At 38.3% G+C, this 16,681-nt stretch overlaps 1 protein-coding gene and 1 long non-coding RNA gene across 2 annotated transcripts in view; one reads left to right on the forward strand and one right to left on the reverse strand.

The window, feature by feature from the left end:
• LOC136874914 (proton channel OtopLc) overlaps positions 1 to 16,681 on the reverse strand; it is a 224,654-nt gene that overhangs the window by 93,490 nt on the left and 114,483 nt on the right. The window contains exon 6 of the mRNA XM_067148624.2: positions 7,206 to 7,391. Coding sequence (XP_067004725.2) covers positions 7,206 to 7,391 — 186 coding nt within the window. The remainder of the gene's footprint in view (positions 1 to 7,205; positions 7,392 to 16,681) is intronic.
• The window catches only part of LOC137501086 (uncharacterized), a 68,723-nt gene that overhangs the window by 42,646 nt on the left and 9,396 nt on the right, over positions 1 to 16,681 (forward strand). The window lies entirely within an intron of this gene.

A 16,681-nucleotide genomic window follows, 5' to 3' on the forward strand; every position in this document is an offset into this window, starting at 1 on the left:
AAATTTATAATGTCCAATAACGGATCATTTATATTGGTATTATAAATTTACTCATTCGGAACAAATATTTCAGATTCCCTATGGGAATCAACATCTATATTATAGCAACTTATTATGTAAGAATGAGGGGGTAGAGTACACCAAAAAGAAAGACATGGGTCCATATTTTTCAGTTGCAGATGTCTTTCTTTTACATGTACTTTATCCACTTTTTCTTACATGGTAGGTAGCTGCTCTTCTTCTGTTCCTTGACATTTATATATATTTCACTCCTGTTAGCTTTCTTACCTGAGCATGCTGTACAATGTGTGTTTATTTACGATTCATTTGTGTTGAAGTCCAACATGATTTCAAGGAAGATTCTTGGGTGAAATGTCTGGCAAAGACATCCTGTTCTGGCAAAGGAGTAGCTGCCAGCATCTCAACACTGCATGTTGAGCATCAGTTAATAATTTGACTCCCTAAAGAGACCAATGGGTTTGGGTGGAAGAGGTCCCTTAGGTCCCCTGAGTGAAAGAAATGCCACCTGAACCCATTTTAGGGGTGGCTGCAACTCCAATATTGGGCAGCAGCGGTGTAGTAGATTGTCTGAGATGGATGAGCACATGGACGACAATGGCATGAGAGAAGGCAATGATAAACTACTCCTGTATTTTAAAGAGAATACTACCATCCTTTAGCTCAGTGTTGGATCACCAAGAACTAGGCCCACAGCTTAAAACTTTGGATTGGTAACAGGCTGGTCAATTACAATTAGTGCCTCATCAATATGGTTCAATGTCGGGAGGTGAAATGAATAAGACAAAGGCTATGTCGTGCCCGGCAGGTGACGCGTGTTGCCAGGACACGGTCGACTCTAGAAGTAGGCAGGGGTTATTGGCATTACCTGAGTGGTGCTGGCTAAACACAAGTATTCAGGACACATGTTTTGCTTCCGTCACTGTAGGTACCATGACAGGAAAGGTACATGGACTACCTGGGGCATTCAAGTACAAGAGACCAGATGGAGATGTGCAAGAATGTGTGTCATTGGGGAGGGCTATAAGATCATACATAATGGCTGCCCCAGAACAACTAATTTCATTGGTCTGGTTGTTAGTGAGAGATTTCAAGTTTATTGCTAAGATAGACTGATATGGTGACCACCTAATAGAGATAATTGTGACTGTAGAAGCAGGGAATATTCAACAAACTGGCTGTGCTCAGCTATAAATGACAACTTTTGGCAGTAAAGTTATTAACGCACCGTGGGGTATGTGCTCATCATCTGTGGTGATTTGAATGGACACTTCTGTTCAACAGCAGAAGATTATCAATATCATGAAAATCATAGGACTGGGGACAGAAATCAGAATGGTGAGAGAATTTTCAGAGGCCAATGATTTGGTTTTAACTAATACATTTTTTAAGAAGTGACCTTCCTATTTGTGGATGTACTGCATTGTCCAACATTGAGACCTAAAATTCTTTGGTGATGCAAAGGTCATCCCGTATAAAACAGTGGCAGTGTAGTATCATCCATGATTGCACATCAAACCTCCATCATAAAAGAAAGAAGAGCAAACTGGTTCACTGAGAATGAAATGGTGGTGACTAAGAGAAAAGGAAACTGCTGTCATTTCCATTGTCACCCTACCATTTGTTAGTGATAACTACTTGAACTGCTCTAATGAAAACTGTTTGAAATGTTCATGCAGTTCCTCAAGAACAACTTGGTATGATGAAGCCTGGTCGACATAGATAGACCGTTTTCTGGGGTTATGGACTAAAGAGGTTTAAAACAAGGTCCGTCCAAAGAAGCAGCTCTATCAAATATTTGAGTCAAAGACAGAAGAAAATCTGAAGGTGTGCTTTGAAGCCAGAAATGCAGCAAAGAAGACAGTCACAAGAGCTAAAGCAGCTCATTTCAATTAAATCTATGAGAAACTTGATGCACAAGCTAGCAAACAAGGCATCTACCAACTAACTATACAGCAGCACAGAATGCAGCTGACATTGCAAAGTTCTATGCCATATGAGAAAGGTAAGCTCCTAGTAGACTTGAAGAGGGCATCAGAATGCTAGAGACAGTACTTTTAGGAAATAAGTAAGAATGAATTTCCACATCCACCTGTTCTGCAGCTGGAACCAGTTCATGAGCTTGTTATACAAATAACAAAGGCAGAAGTGAAGAGAGCCCTCGGATAGATCAAACAGGGAAAGGAAAATGGATCAGATGACCTGTCCACAAAATTGTGAGTATCTAAACAGTGGGATTCTGCAGAATGGTTGGCAGGTTTATTCAACAAAATCACTGAAGTTGGAAAGGTGCCAGCTGAATGGATGTATAGCACAATGGTTCCAATTTGGAAACAGAAAGGCAGTCTAGCTGAATACTCTATGTATCACCCAATACACCTCCTCTCACGTACTAGAACTCAGAGAATTAGAATAGGTGAAGTATTATCTCATCCTGTAACGATTAAGAGATAGGTCCCACAGGGCAGTGTGTTCTCTTATGTCTTCTTCTTCTCCTTTTATGACCACATAGGATCACTTTAGTCAGTCCGTCGTTCAGGTCTCTTTGAAGCGATTGTTCGGGCTTTGCGGTCCTCCCAGTACTTCTTCAGACGCTCCGATCTTCGTGTCATTTCCCCAGTTGAAAATATGCGTATTGTTGGTTTGTTTTGTGTGAGGGTAAAGCGGAGGTTTGCATTCTTGAGTTTTGTATTCAATTTTATCTTATTTGTGGTGTCTTCTGTTGTAAGGCCTATTTCCTTCAGATCCTCTCTTACTTCCCTGATCCATATACATCCTGTTGTGGTATTTTTTGAGATGAGATTGTTTCAGAAGTCTCGAATCCTGCAGCCTCATGATATGTCCAAAGAATCCCAGTCTCCTCTTACGCATAGTATCTGTAATGGGTTGTAGCTCTTTGTACACGACTTTGTTAGGTATTAACTGCCACTGTCCATCTTTCTGGTATTTTTTGTTGATGCAGGTTCTTCAAATCCTCCTTTCAATTTTCTTAAGTTTGTCAGTCTTTGATTGTTTATTCAGGTAAAAAAGTGTTTCTGCTGCATATGTCCAGTCCCAAGTCTGGATTCAGAAATGAGGAGGGTTTGCTGGTCTGGCACCCAGCTGTAAAACTGCCAACGCCGAGTGTTGGGCGGTGGGAAATAACATGATTCCCAAAGGGGGCCAACGACTTCAGGCGAATGAGCCCCTTTGGGTGGGTATGATGGTCCCCACAGTGGAGGAAATGCCACTGGAATCCATTATGCAGCGTCTGTTCTCCAAGTTTGGGGCGGCTGCACAAGGCGTCTGTACTCCAGAGTTGTAATTCGGGACCTTGTCCCACACAGGACACCTTGATAGTCAACCATGGAAGGTCTTTTAAGGAATACTCCACCGGCTGAGCTAAGTGTTCTCTTATGTATGTAAATGATATGAGTAAATAACTGGAATGACAGATTAGGGTTTTTGCAGATGATGTTTTGTGCATAGAGTAATGAATAAATATACTCATGTTCATAAAAAAACAGAACACCTTGAAAGACTAGAGATAGGAAGTTCATTTTCACAGGACATGTTCATTAGTATGTCCTGCAGGAACAATGAAGAGGGCATATAATTCTTTGGTAAGATCCCGCACCAGGGTTACTTGATTTCAAAACTGGTAAAAAGAAATCCAAAGTAAAACAGCTCGATTTGTTCTGGGTGATTTCCGACAAAAGCGTAGCATTAGAAAATTGTTGGAAACGTAAGGCTGGGAAGACTTGGGAGATAAAGAGATGAGCTGCAGGATGATCCAAGCTAGCAGTGGAGAGATGGCAGGGAATGACATTAGTATAAACGAATAATCTTGAGTCGAGCTTTAGAAGGTAGGGAAGATCATAATATGAAGATAAAGTAAAAATTCACAAGGACAAATTGGGACAAATACTGTATTTATAGGAAGAGGAATTAGAGATTGGAATAATTTATCAAGGGAAGTGTTTGATGAATTTCCAAGTCCTTTGAAGTCATTTAAGAAAAAACTACGTAAACAATTGATAGGGAATTGTTTTTTCTATTTTGTTTAACGTCGCACCGACACAGATATGTCTTATGGCAACGATGGGATAGGAAAAGTCTAGGAAGTGGAAGGAAGCGGCCATGGCCTTAATTAAGGTACAGCCCCAGCATTTTCTTGGTGTGAAAATGGGAAACCATGGAAAACCATTTTCAGGGCTGCCGACAGTGGGGTTCGAACCTACTATCTCCCGAATACTGGATACTGGCCGCACTTAAGCGACTGCAGCTATCGAGCTTGGTTGGCTTAAATGGTGGACTATGACCAGTGTCCTCTATGAGAGAAAATTTCCCGACCAACTTAAATAAAAAAAATTATCGCACTGTCATCCAGCTAGTCACTCCCTACAGTGCTGAATGCAGGCCAGTTACCAAGGAAGTACTGTGATGGAAACAAGGATGCTACGGTAGACATCTGGCCTAACACTTCTTGATCATGTGACAAATGATGAAGTACACAGGCATTATGGAGTGGCTTTAATCATAGAGAAGATGATGGAAAGCTCTCTGCACTGGTACAGTCATGTACTTCGAGCAGAGTAATCAATTGTGACAAAGAGTGCTTTTGCGCTGCAAGTTGGTGGTAAAGGATCGTAAAAGGTCTGCGGCATTGCTGGCTTCATACCTTGCACAATGATCACAGGTTTGCAGATGTACACCCTGACCAGGCCTATGATTGTGCCAATTGATGGCATAGAACCAAAGTAACGGACCCCACCTCTTAGTAGCATAAATGCTAAAGAAGAAGAAACAGGAGATTCTCAGGTAAAAGGTCCAGGTCATACAAAAACATGCACTGTATAATAAATTCGAAGCTAAGAGAAGTGTTCATCCATAGAAATAGACAGCGTAGTTTTCACCAAAGAACAATGAGATGATATTGGTCATCATTTGGTAAAATTCTCCAAGGGTGTCTTTCATAACAAGTAGGAATTTCATGTTAATTTCTTGTTAATTGTTAAATTTAAAACCAAATACTGTAAAATAACTGGGTGATCCTTGTGTATGCCTTATCAGTGGATTTTAGATACTGTATATACAATGGTAAATTACACCTAAATCTAATATTTTTCTCAGATGAGATCTGATTCCATGATTATATCAGTATGCAAAACAGTCAATGCCGGAGGACTTAAAAACCTGATTTTGTAAATCAAGTGTCCCTCTGTGATGAGAAAATTGGTATATGGTGTACCATGAGCTGTGAACAAATCATAGGACCAATATTTTTTGAGCATACAGTTCATTCCAGCACATATGTAAACATAGTTATAACCTCCATTTTTAGAGAAAACATGATTTTACGTTCTTTCAACAAGAGATATGGATGTGGACCTTGAACCTGAGGGCTGACATGGTTCAAATGCTAATCATTTCTTCAGAACGTACTAATGCACATGTCCTGTGAATGTGAACTTCCTATCTCTAGTCTTTCAAGGTGTTCTGTTTTATATGAACATGAGTGTATTTATTCGTTACTCTATGCAACAAAACATCATCCGCAAAAACCTTAATTTGTCATTCCAGTTATTTACTCATATCATTTATATACATAAGAGAACATACTGCCCTGCGGGACCTATCTGTTAATCGTTACAGATTAGATAATACTTCACCTAATCTAATTCTCTGAGTTCTAGTACGTGAGAGGAGGTGTATTGGGTGATACGTAGAGTATTCAGCTAGACTGCCTTTCTGTTTCCAAATTGGAACCATTGTGCTATACATCCATTCAGCTGGCACCTTTCCATCTTCAGTGATTTTGTTGAATAAACCTGCCAACCATTCTGCAGAATCCCACTGTTCAGATATTCACAATTTCGTGGACAGGTCATCTGATCCATTTGCCTTACCCTGTTTGATCTATCCGAGGGCTCTCTTCACTTCTGCCTTTGTTATTTGTATAACAGGCTCATAAACTAGTTCCAGCTGGAGAACAGGTGGATGTGGAAATTCATTGTTACTTATTTCCTAAAAGTACTGTCTCTAGCATTCTGATGCCCTCTTCAAATCTACAAGGAGCTTACCTTTCTCATATGGCATAGAACTTTTCAATGTCAGCTGCATTCTGTGCTGCTGTGTAGTTAGTCGGTAGATGCCTTATTTGCTAGCTTGTGCATCAAGTTTCTCATAGATTTAATTGAAATGAGCTGCTTTAGCTCTTGTGACTGTCTTCTATGCTGCATTTCTGGCTTCCATTTCAATAACTCCATCACTGCTATATAAAGAACATTCTGAAGATAATATGGTGCACACATTCCTCCAAAGAGAGACCTGGTCTCAGTTAGGAAGTTAGAAAGGGAGATAGTGGGTTTGAACCCCACTGTCGGCAACCCTGAAGATGGTTTTCCGTGGTTTCCCATTTTCACACCAGGCAAATGCTGGGGCTGTACCTTAATTAAGGCTGCGGCTACTTCCCTCCCACTCCTAGCCCCTTCCTGTCCCATCGTTGCCATAAGACCTACCTGTGTCGGTGTGATGTAAAGCAACTTGTAAAAAAAAAGGAAGTTAGATATAACAGTTTCTTTGGTAAGCGATACTGGAAAGCATTGTACATCTTGTTTGCATGGTACAGCAGAAGATGTCCAGGCCCCTCTAGAGCAGTCCCCTCATAAATTATTATGTCATTTGTCTCAGGAAAGAGGTTGCTCGTACACCACATGTCGAATAATTCTCTCACCCTATTTGGAAGTTTCTTTACTGGCCAAAAATATTTTGCAGACTTTATGGCCTCCCAGCTCACCTGACCTTATGCCACCAGACTGTTTCTTGTGGGGTTATGTTAAAGATCAAGTTTATCATAATTGGCCAAGAACAACTGACAGTTTGAATATTTTCTCTGAAATCAACAATATCAACCCAGAGGTACTGCAGCAAACTGTCAGAAACATGCTACATTGGGTATAGATGTATCTACAGGCAGAAGGTCATTTTCAACATCTACTGTGAGGATAAGCAATTCTCCCACATACACTGTATATTGTATGTTTGTAGCTATCACCAAACAAAAATGACACATTATTAAAAACATAACAATGACTGACATGATCTCCGATAGGAAAAAGCACTGCATGGCTGGTTTTTAGTTCACACATTTGCACTGTGCTTTGGACTTTGAATGTCTTAATTGAAACAGTAAATATTTACCTTACCTGCTGCTCCAATTTTTAGGTAGAAGCTGCCAGAATGACGTCCCTGACTGAAGCAGTACATATGTGGTGTAGTTTCTGGCCCAGTACTTCGTTGTCTCTTCCAAACTTTTTGAGGCAGTGAAATTGACAGATGAAGATCACCTTCTGGTGACTCCTTGAATTCCATATCATCTTTAAGCATGGCATCTTTGCAAAAATAACAGAACTTTAGCTTATTTTGAAGGTATAATGCTGACAGTAGTTATATTGTATACATGTACAAGGACTGTTGTAGAATATTATATGACACAGTACATACCAGTATATAGGCTACACTCATTTTGACTAACTTTACCTACAGGTTGAAAATGTGAGCAGAACTATTTTTCTTAAGAAAATTATGTTGTTAATTGGAAAGAAAAGGTTCATTTAATGTCATTCTGGAGTTATATTGAAGCTGAATCCCTCTCAAGTTTGAGGCTTGATATTTATGTAGTAATGTTAAATCTACCTTCTTCTAAAATTTAAGTAGGCGGTAATAACAATTTTAGACATAGGAAATATGTATCATTTCCTTTCAGTACCAGGTTCCTTGGTAAGCATCTATCTATGCTCAAAAAGGGTTTACACCAGACTTCCTGAAATAATTTCAAAATTATTAAAAATAGCAAATATATAAAAATTGGCTTGAAAAACAAAAGGCCTAAAGAGTCTATCCAAATGGCTGTTAAGGTCATTTATGTCATAATAGTGAGTGGTGCACGCATCTGCCTTTTTGTGGTGAAATTGGAGCACGTGTACACGTGGTAAAATATTAGGAGCCTATCATTCTGGACCATAACATAATAGTATGTACCACCATCTACATCTATCTACATGAGAACTACCGATATCTGTAACAATATTTATGAGAAAGCTTGACTAGGTGCATGAGAAAATTGTGAAATAGTTGAGAATTTTGTGAAATTGTCTAAAATGTCTCATTATCTTAATTTAAAGAAGGCCCAAACCTATCACTGATGAAAACACATAAAATAATGAGTCAAAGAGAATCAAATAAGCCCAAAATGTCTGAGATAGAGCATAAGAGAGCTTTGAGCCGCAACTGGTACAATTACTGCTCCTGTAAAACCCCAGATACATACACCCAAGAATATTTTTTAAAATGTCATCAATAATAATAATAATAATAATGGCATGTGGCATCTAGAGAAGCCTGGTGCAGGTCTTTCGAGTTGATATCTGACAGGCGACCTGTACACCTGTGAGAATGGGGCCCTACCTATAATGAATTATAATGCTAAAGACAGCATACACACTCATCGCACAAACCATTGGAATTAACCAATGAAGTTTAAAATCCCTGAATCAACCAGGAATTGCACCCAGAAGCCCTTGGCCCAAAGGCCAGCATGCTATTCATTTAGCCATTGAAATGGGCCATTGGAGATTGGAAATAAAGTGGTATGAATGAATGAATACACTTTTTCTCCCAGTCATGGATAACTACCAACTGGGGAGAGCATATTCATTTATTGTAATCTAAAACATTACATGTAGTTAGAGTTGAATGTGCTATGAATGAACAAATGAACAAACGAATGAACGAACGAATGAACGAACGAAACATCCAAAGATTTTCCAATTTGTTAAAAGTTAAATAATGTTAGTATATGTTGCATACCCCATACATATTATATATCCTTATCATACTACACAAGAATGGATGAGGACAATGAACGGGAACCCCCTCCCCCAGTTGTGGATGACCACAAACTGGGGGCGAGAGGGCACCCCCGTCCAATGTAATAATCGTAATCGATTGTTATTTTTGAACATATGAAACTTATTATTACCACATACGAGCGAACAAAATCCACGAACAGACAGCCCTTCTCACAATCACAGATAACCACCAACCGGGGGATGGAGAACATCCACCCACTGCAACCATTGCACTCACATGCAATCAGAATTATTAATTATGAGAAATCAAACATATTTAACTACATATGACCGATGAAAACAAAAAACAGACATCCACCTCCTCCAGTCACAGATAACCACCAACATGGGGGAGAGACCGTCCGATCATCACACCCATCACTATCATATGTCACTGGTTTTGTTTGATTTTGAAATGTAACACACTTCTCCCAACTAACAAACTGTCATGATACCTAACTCAATTATAATTTACTACTACAGACATATTCTTTTATAGTTACTTAGGTATATCTTTGAAAGTATACAACCGTATCCTTATGAGATATTTCCTGGATTTTAACTTATACAGTCCAGGATACCTCTTCCTTAACTTCATTCATTTTCTTTGATTTCTTTACATTTCTTTTCCCAAATACTTCTAATTTATCGTTTCCTTACAGTCCATAATCAGATGTGCTACTTCTATATGTGAAACACGTAAAATACATTTATTTTCGTCATTTTTTCTCTCTTAAAGCTTTATTTTTGTAAACTCCCATCAACCACCAAATACATCCTTATCATACTACAGGTACATACGAATGGATGAGGACAACGAACAGGACCCCCACCCAGACGCGGATGACCACAAACAATGGGAGAGCACCCGTCCATCGCAATCATCACCATCGTATGCAACAGTATTGTTATTTTTGAACATACAAAACTTATTTTTACCACATATGAGTGAGCAAAAACCGCTAACAGACCCTACCCCATTCATGGATAACCACCAACCGGGGGGGATAAAGTAGTATGATTTTACAACATTTGCTAGAGGAGAGCCTAGAAAAAAGAGATATAAGATCTAAACCTAAGTTATGCCCAATTGCTTATTTCTAATACCATCCCAACAATCATGCAACGTATTCTATGCCCAGAAAAATTGCAGCCATGACTTTGACATAGCTCACAAGTATATACTTAAAGGCAATACTATGGTTATCATAAAGAAATTATCAAAATATATCATCTCGTCCCATATTTTTGAATTACCCAGTGATCTCTGTGTCAAGTGAATGCAATATCTACTGCCAAATCTATTTGTCAAGGAGCAAGATGGCAGATTAGCCAGTCAGGACTGGTGACTATCTGTATTAAAACCAGTTATTTCTTTTTGTGTGCCTGTTATATAAACGAAAGGAAACTTTTGTTATTTTTCCAGTATTAAGAGAAATTAAATGTGTATATGAGTGCTATGAGTGAAGGTGACAGAAAGAGTGTACTGTCTAACCCCTGAGGTCATTAAGGACTAATGAAAATTAATTTCCACTCTTTGTAATTAGAAGTGACGTGTCTTTATAAGCTTTATAAGTGCAATTATCCTTCTCTAAGTTAAATAGTCTCCATGCAGTCCGATTACAAATTTTTCACACGGGCTGGAGTACCGTGCTTAAATTTGTTTCAGATTTGGGAAGGTGTTATTTGACATCTCATCACCACAACACTTCTAATGTGATCTTCCGATATTGGATTTTTGTGGTGTTGGGTACTTGAACTTGTGATGGGACTGTAGCCAATTTTGGACACAATGTTCTGATCCCAGCAGTGAAAACCCATGGTGGAATGGAGTAACCATGAGGCTGAAACAGACATCTAAGTACCATTTGATTATTGAGGAGCCTTGGGCTTTCCTGTTTGTGAATAAGTTATAATTTCCCTCCTTTCTGTAAAGTAATTCTATTAAGTTAACATTGACTACAGCATTCTCACATCTCCTAGTTAGTGTTTGATATACATAGTATTGGAGGCCATATCTCGTTCTTTGTTGTGACCAGCAGTCATAATTTCATTTCTTTAGTCTTGAATAATTCCAAGTGCAATGTCATGAACTGTAATACTCATAACACTAATAATCATGAGTCCAGGTGTTAAAACCTTGAAAGTAAAGCTTACTTTGAGTGATAATTGTGGATAATTATGAATATTTGGGCAGTGTCACAATATTCGGCTCACTGTTTCTTTTAAAATGTGATTAGTTGGTCATCTTTGTTTACAATCCCTTTATATTCGTACATGGAAGGTTATTAGGATGATTAATAATAATAATAATAATAATAATAATAATAATAATAATAATAATAATAATAATAATAATAATAATAATAATAATAATAATTAGGGCTCGGATGCTTAAGATCTAAAAATAGCCCAAAAAAGCAAGCAAATATTACCTCAAATGTGACAAAATATGACGCAAAAACTACAGAATATGACCCAAAAATGATTACTCTAAATATGGATATTTAAAAATAAATTATAAATCGAAACGGCAATTGCTTTGACACACATTTGTATTTATTCTTACTTTCATATTGATTTTCTGAATATACATGTTTAGCAGTTATTCAATCTATTGTCCTTGATTCACTTATCAAACATTTGTGAATACATACCTATAAAGTATTATCAGATCACACAACATTTTGAAAGTCAAAACATGTTTGCACCCTGCATTGATGGTTTGAAATTCTAGAAAACTAGAAATTAATCTATTTTTTCCTTATTATTTTGGAACGTTTAAGCCCAGATTTCATTTATTTTATTCAAATGCATTAGAGTTTAAATTGAGTGCCACAAAACGAATTAAGTAGTTGTCTTTCTATACATTATGGTAGGGTCTATAGTGCAAACTCACATACGCTTTTTCATTCTTCTTTGCGGCTGGAATTGAAGTGTATGACAAAATTCATGTTTTGTGAACACTTGTTCGCATTCGGAAAGTTGAAGATGATTTTGCCCAGCTACAGATGTCGTCAAAGCGCCGAAATATGACGTTTCTACGAAAATAGCTCAAAATATGACCTTCTGAAAAAATAGCCAAAATATGCATTTATATGACAAAGATCATATACTGTAGTTGTGACCACAACCACCTGATTTGCACCAAAGTCCAATCAGGCCAAAAAATAGAGCCAAAGAAAAAAATATCACTTTTCCTAAACATCCGAGCCATAATAATAATAATAATAATAATAATAATAATAATAATAATAATAATAATAATAATAATAAATATGATAATTCTTTATGCAACGTAAACAATGCTGTACATATGATATATACGCATGTTTTAAATGATTTGATAGAATCTGACAATGTTCTTGTAGAACAAAACATGTCATTCTTTGTATAATAGTGTGTATTCTTTTACAGGTGTATGTTTATAGTGTTATAATTTATATTGAAATTGTTGTGTGTTTGACAGACTGGGAAGTTTTTATGTTAAAAATATGACAATAATCATATTTAGAAATATGAGTTGAGTATTTAATATTGTGTGATATTTGCTGGTGACAGTTATGGTAACATGTGCTCATTTCTTTGTTCATATTGTGATATGTGGATTTGATGATGCTGTAGGAATATACAAGTAGGTCAGCATACCTATTTTCATGATAGTGAAGTGGAATGATTAGAGCACTATTTAACAAGTGTATTGTATTATTATTAAGTATCATGTTAAATAATTATATGATTTGCCACATGCTCAACCCAGATAGTATGATATTTGAGAAAATGCCTGCTCATGCTGAATAAAGATAAGAATTATGGTAATTTTATGCTACTCTATGGATAATTTTGGAGCTTCATGCTTGAACTTTTTTTTTGCTAGTGGTTTTTTCGTCGCACCGACACAGATAGGTCTTATAGCGACGATGGGATAGGAAAGGCCTAGGAGTTGGAAGGAAGCAGCTGCTAAATTTCGACCTGACTGCGCTTAAGGTTTTTAGTTCTTATTTGAGTAACCGTCAACAGCATGTATCAGTAAAATACAAGGCCTCTAAATGGAAAATGGAACTTAGTGTTGCCCCGCAGGGCAGTATTCCAGGGCCCCTAATTTTCTGTATTTATATCAGTGACATACCATCTGTGACAGGAAATAACACACACCACCTCTATGCTGACGATCTTCAAATATATTGACACTGCAATACAAGATATTAACAATGACCTCCGACGGCTCAATATATATGCACAACGAAACTCTATTATAATAAACTGCACAAAATCTCAGGCAATCGTAATTGGATCACGAAAATTACTGAGCTGCTCAAACAATGTCGCAATCCTGCCCATCCTACTGAATGATAACATTATTCCTTACAGTAAAACGGTTAAAGGTCTAGGCGTAATGATGAATGAAGCAGTTGATTGGTCTGATTACATGCAAGAAATACCTAAAAAGATTTTTGGAGTGCTTCACCCTCTTAAACAGCAGAGGGATGTATTTCCATTTGAGCTACAGGCCAAACTCATACAGACACTCATTCTCCCTATTCTTGATTATTATGATGTTGTTTTAGATGACACGACGAGAGAAGAAAGACTTAAACTTCAACGAGCACTGAATTCCTGCCTGCGATTTATTTACAATATAGAGTATGATGTTCATATCACCCCATACTATCAGGCTGTCTCATGGTTGATATCTGATAAACGTCGGCAGCTACACACTTTACGAGGTGTCGTGTGGTCAGCGCGACGAATCCTCTCCGCCATTATTCTTGGCTTTCTAGACCGGGGCCGCCATCTCACCGCCAGAGTGTACCTCGAACCAGCCCTCAGATCCAGGTAAAAATTCCTGACCTGGCCGGGAATCGAACCCGGGGCCTGCGGTAAGAGGCAGGCACGCTACCCCCTACACTGCGGGGCTGGCTGGTAATCGAAATATCTATGACCTGGAGTGTAAGAAGACAAATTAAATGAAGATTATACTTTCTCACAAACAAAGAACGATATTATCAATTTTATAATTTGACTTAAGGCATCCTGCATTCCATTCCTGGCACTGACAGAGTTAAGAAAGGCATGGGATGGAGAAGATACAGCCTTGTTTGTGGGTGCAGTAGAGTTGGCCGTGAGTCTCCCGTAATCGAAATATCTACGACCCGGGGTGTAAGAAGACAAATTAAATGAAGATTATACTTTCTCGCAAACAAAGAACGATATTATCAATTTTACGAACAGTCTCAATAATGCAGCCGGTTTATGTTATGAGTACAGAAGCTATGATTGTGCATGGTAACAATCAAAACTGTTACGGGGATACCCAGGGACCAGCAGAGGTGAAAGAAGGTGCCGGGGTGAATGGGTCTAACTACAATATAAATTTAAAACTTTAACTAAGGTTACATTTTTTTTAGAATTTCAAAAAATCAACAAATAAAGGTTACAATTAACAAATTTGGAACAGGTCAAGGAAAATACAATACAGAGAATTCCACAAATCCTGGGCTTCAAGCCCCTCGCTTTACATTTCCTGAGCTCTCAGCTCAACTTTATAAAGAGTACAATTTTAATGCAAGGGCAGAACTCCCCTAATACATAGAGCACTTGCTCAGTCAATTTCAATATCAAGCCTCCCAGAGGCATTCCTTAATCTTACAAAAACTTTGAAAAAAGAGCTAACAGGCGCAAGATTTAAATGCGTGGCGTAGGGGTGTACCTCCCGGTACAAAAACCATCAATAACTACTGAAGATCCGTCACCGCACTCGGGTAGGACCAACTTTCTTTTCATATCCACCAGGCGAGTTGGCCGTGCGGTTAGGGGCGCACAGCTGTGTGCTTGCATCTGGTAGATAGTGGGTTCAAACCCCACTGTCGGCAGCACTAAACATGGTTTTCTGTGGTTTCCCATTTTCACACCAGGCAAATACTGGGGGTGTACCTTAATTAAGGCCACGGCCACTTCCTTCCCACTCTTAGCCCTTTCCTTTCCCATCGTCGTCATAAGACCAACGGTGTGACGTAAAGCAAATTCTAAATAAAAAAATCTTTTCACAACCCCTTCCAAGGTAAAATTGTATCCACGCTACTGGCCTGGACTGAAATTATTTTGTGGGTACGCTACTGCATCCACTCACCATTTAAGGTACAAGACAAGCTCGAAGAATGGCTGGATATTCAAAATATGCCACCATAAATAACGCGGTTATGGCTCAAAATGTAAAGAAAGGTAAGGGACGGGATCTAGTGTTTTAAGTAGAATCCGTATCTATAGAATGTGACTTCACATTTTAAAAATGTTTCACGCATCGACTGCGATTTCAGCCTGGGCCATCCTGATGAGAAGACTGAGAACTGAGTTATTATGCCCGCCTATTACAAAATATTTACCCGCATTTTTGAAGGTGCCATTTGAGGTTCTAATCAGTCCCCAGGCGTTTGACAATATATGTAGGCCTACCTATCGAACTTAGGCATGCATCCGCGATTGTCTTCCTATTGTTAGAATTTAAAAAAACTTATCTATAATTTACCGAGGATGCACATAGTTTTGGCTTCTCAGTGACAAAATGGTCCCCTTTCAAAAAAAGTTACTTAGGTCTATATGGCACAAAATGAGGAACTAACGTGGAGCTCAAAATCCTGTAACAGTTTTCCCAACGCTGCAACTTAAACACAGCACATCTCTCAACCACGGCACAACCCGAGGGTTCCTAGCACATTGTTGTTTCTTGGAACCGATGTGCAAAACTGAGTAATCCCTTGCTAATTGCCCTTTACCTCATGTCTTGACATTTGTTGACACACGGTTACATTCCCAGTACTGAGGCCTCTACAGGGAAATATCCCCGCGCATCACAATCCTAAGTGTTTCCCTTTCATTCAAGCAGTACAAATATGGAGAATTATGTATGGTCCTATTGAACCTTGCTAGTAGATTCTTTGTCGCTACGTTAATTTAACATTCCAGCGTATGTTTTTAAGCTGTTCATACTGTACGTAAAACAACAGCTGATCCTCGCTCTAGTTTCAGGAAACATTTGAGGGGGGGCCGGTTTTGTTTAGGAGTATTTGACTTGTGAAGCGGACTTTAAGTTCAGGTTAATTAAAAAATAATAGAGTCGTTCTTCACAAGTTGTCATTGATTCAAAAATGTCGGATACCCGATTTTAGTGATGTGAATCAGAACGAACGAACTAGGGACGAGTTGCGGCTGCCATCTCTCGATTCAGCTTTCGATTCACAAACAAGTCAGTTTATTTCGTCAAGACTGACTACAATCAGCACCTCCTAGAGAACAAGGCCTCCTGAGATCTTAATGCTACTCTCGATCGTTCAAAGATAGCGAATTGAGTAGCCGGACATATTGGAAATGTTGGAATTGTTTTGGTTTGTTGTTATCATACGTAGTCGGTGTAATTTCAGGCAAGTCGACTATAAATGTTAGTTTCTTTGTAGAATATAAGTGTGCAAGTGTAGTTATATGAGTCAGTGGACACTTGGGATCTGTAATTATAAGCAGTAATGTGAGAATATCTTGATTTTGATAGTGTTGTGAACCAGGTTTAAGTCTAATGTCTCTCTTACAACTATTCTTAAGTTTTGTATGGAATAAAATATTTAGAGAGAAATGGATTAGGAGTACGGTATACATCATGATTATTTTGAAGTCGATGACAAAACTGTAGTGTGCATACAGTATTTTGTGAATAAGTCTGAGGTTAGGGAAGACTTTTCTCTAATTCTAAACGGGGAACCTATTTGTATTCCTCAAAAAAT

This window comes from Anabrus simplex, chromosome 1 (assembly GCF_040414725.1).
Source record: "Anabrus simplex isolate iqAnaSimp1 chromosome 1, ASM4041472v1, whole genome shotgun sequence".
Lineage (NCBI taxonomy): Eukaryota > Metazoa > Arthropoda > Insecta > Orthoptera > Tettigoniidae > Anabrus > Anabrus simplex.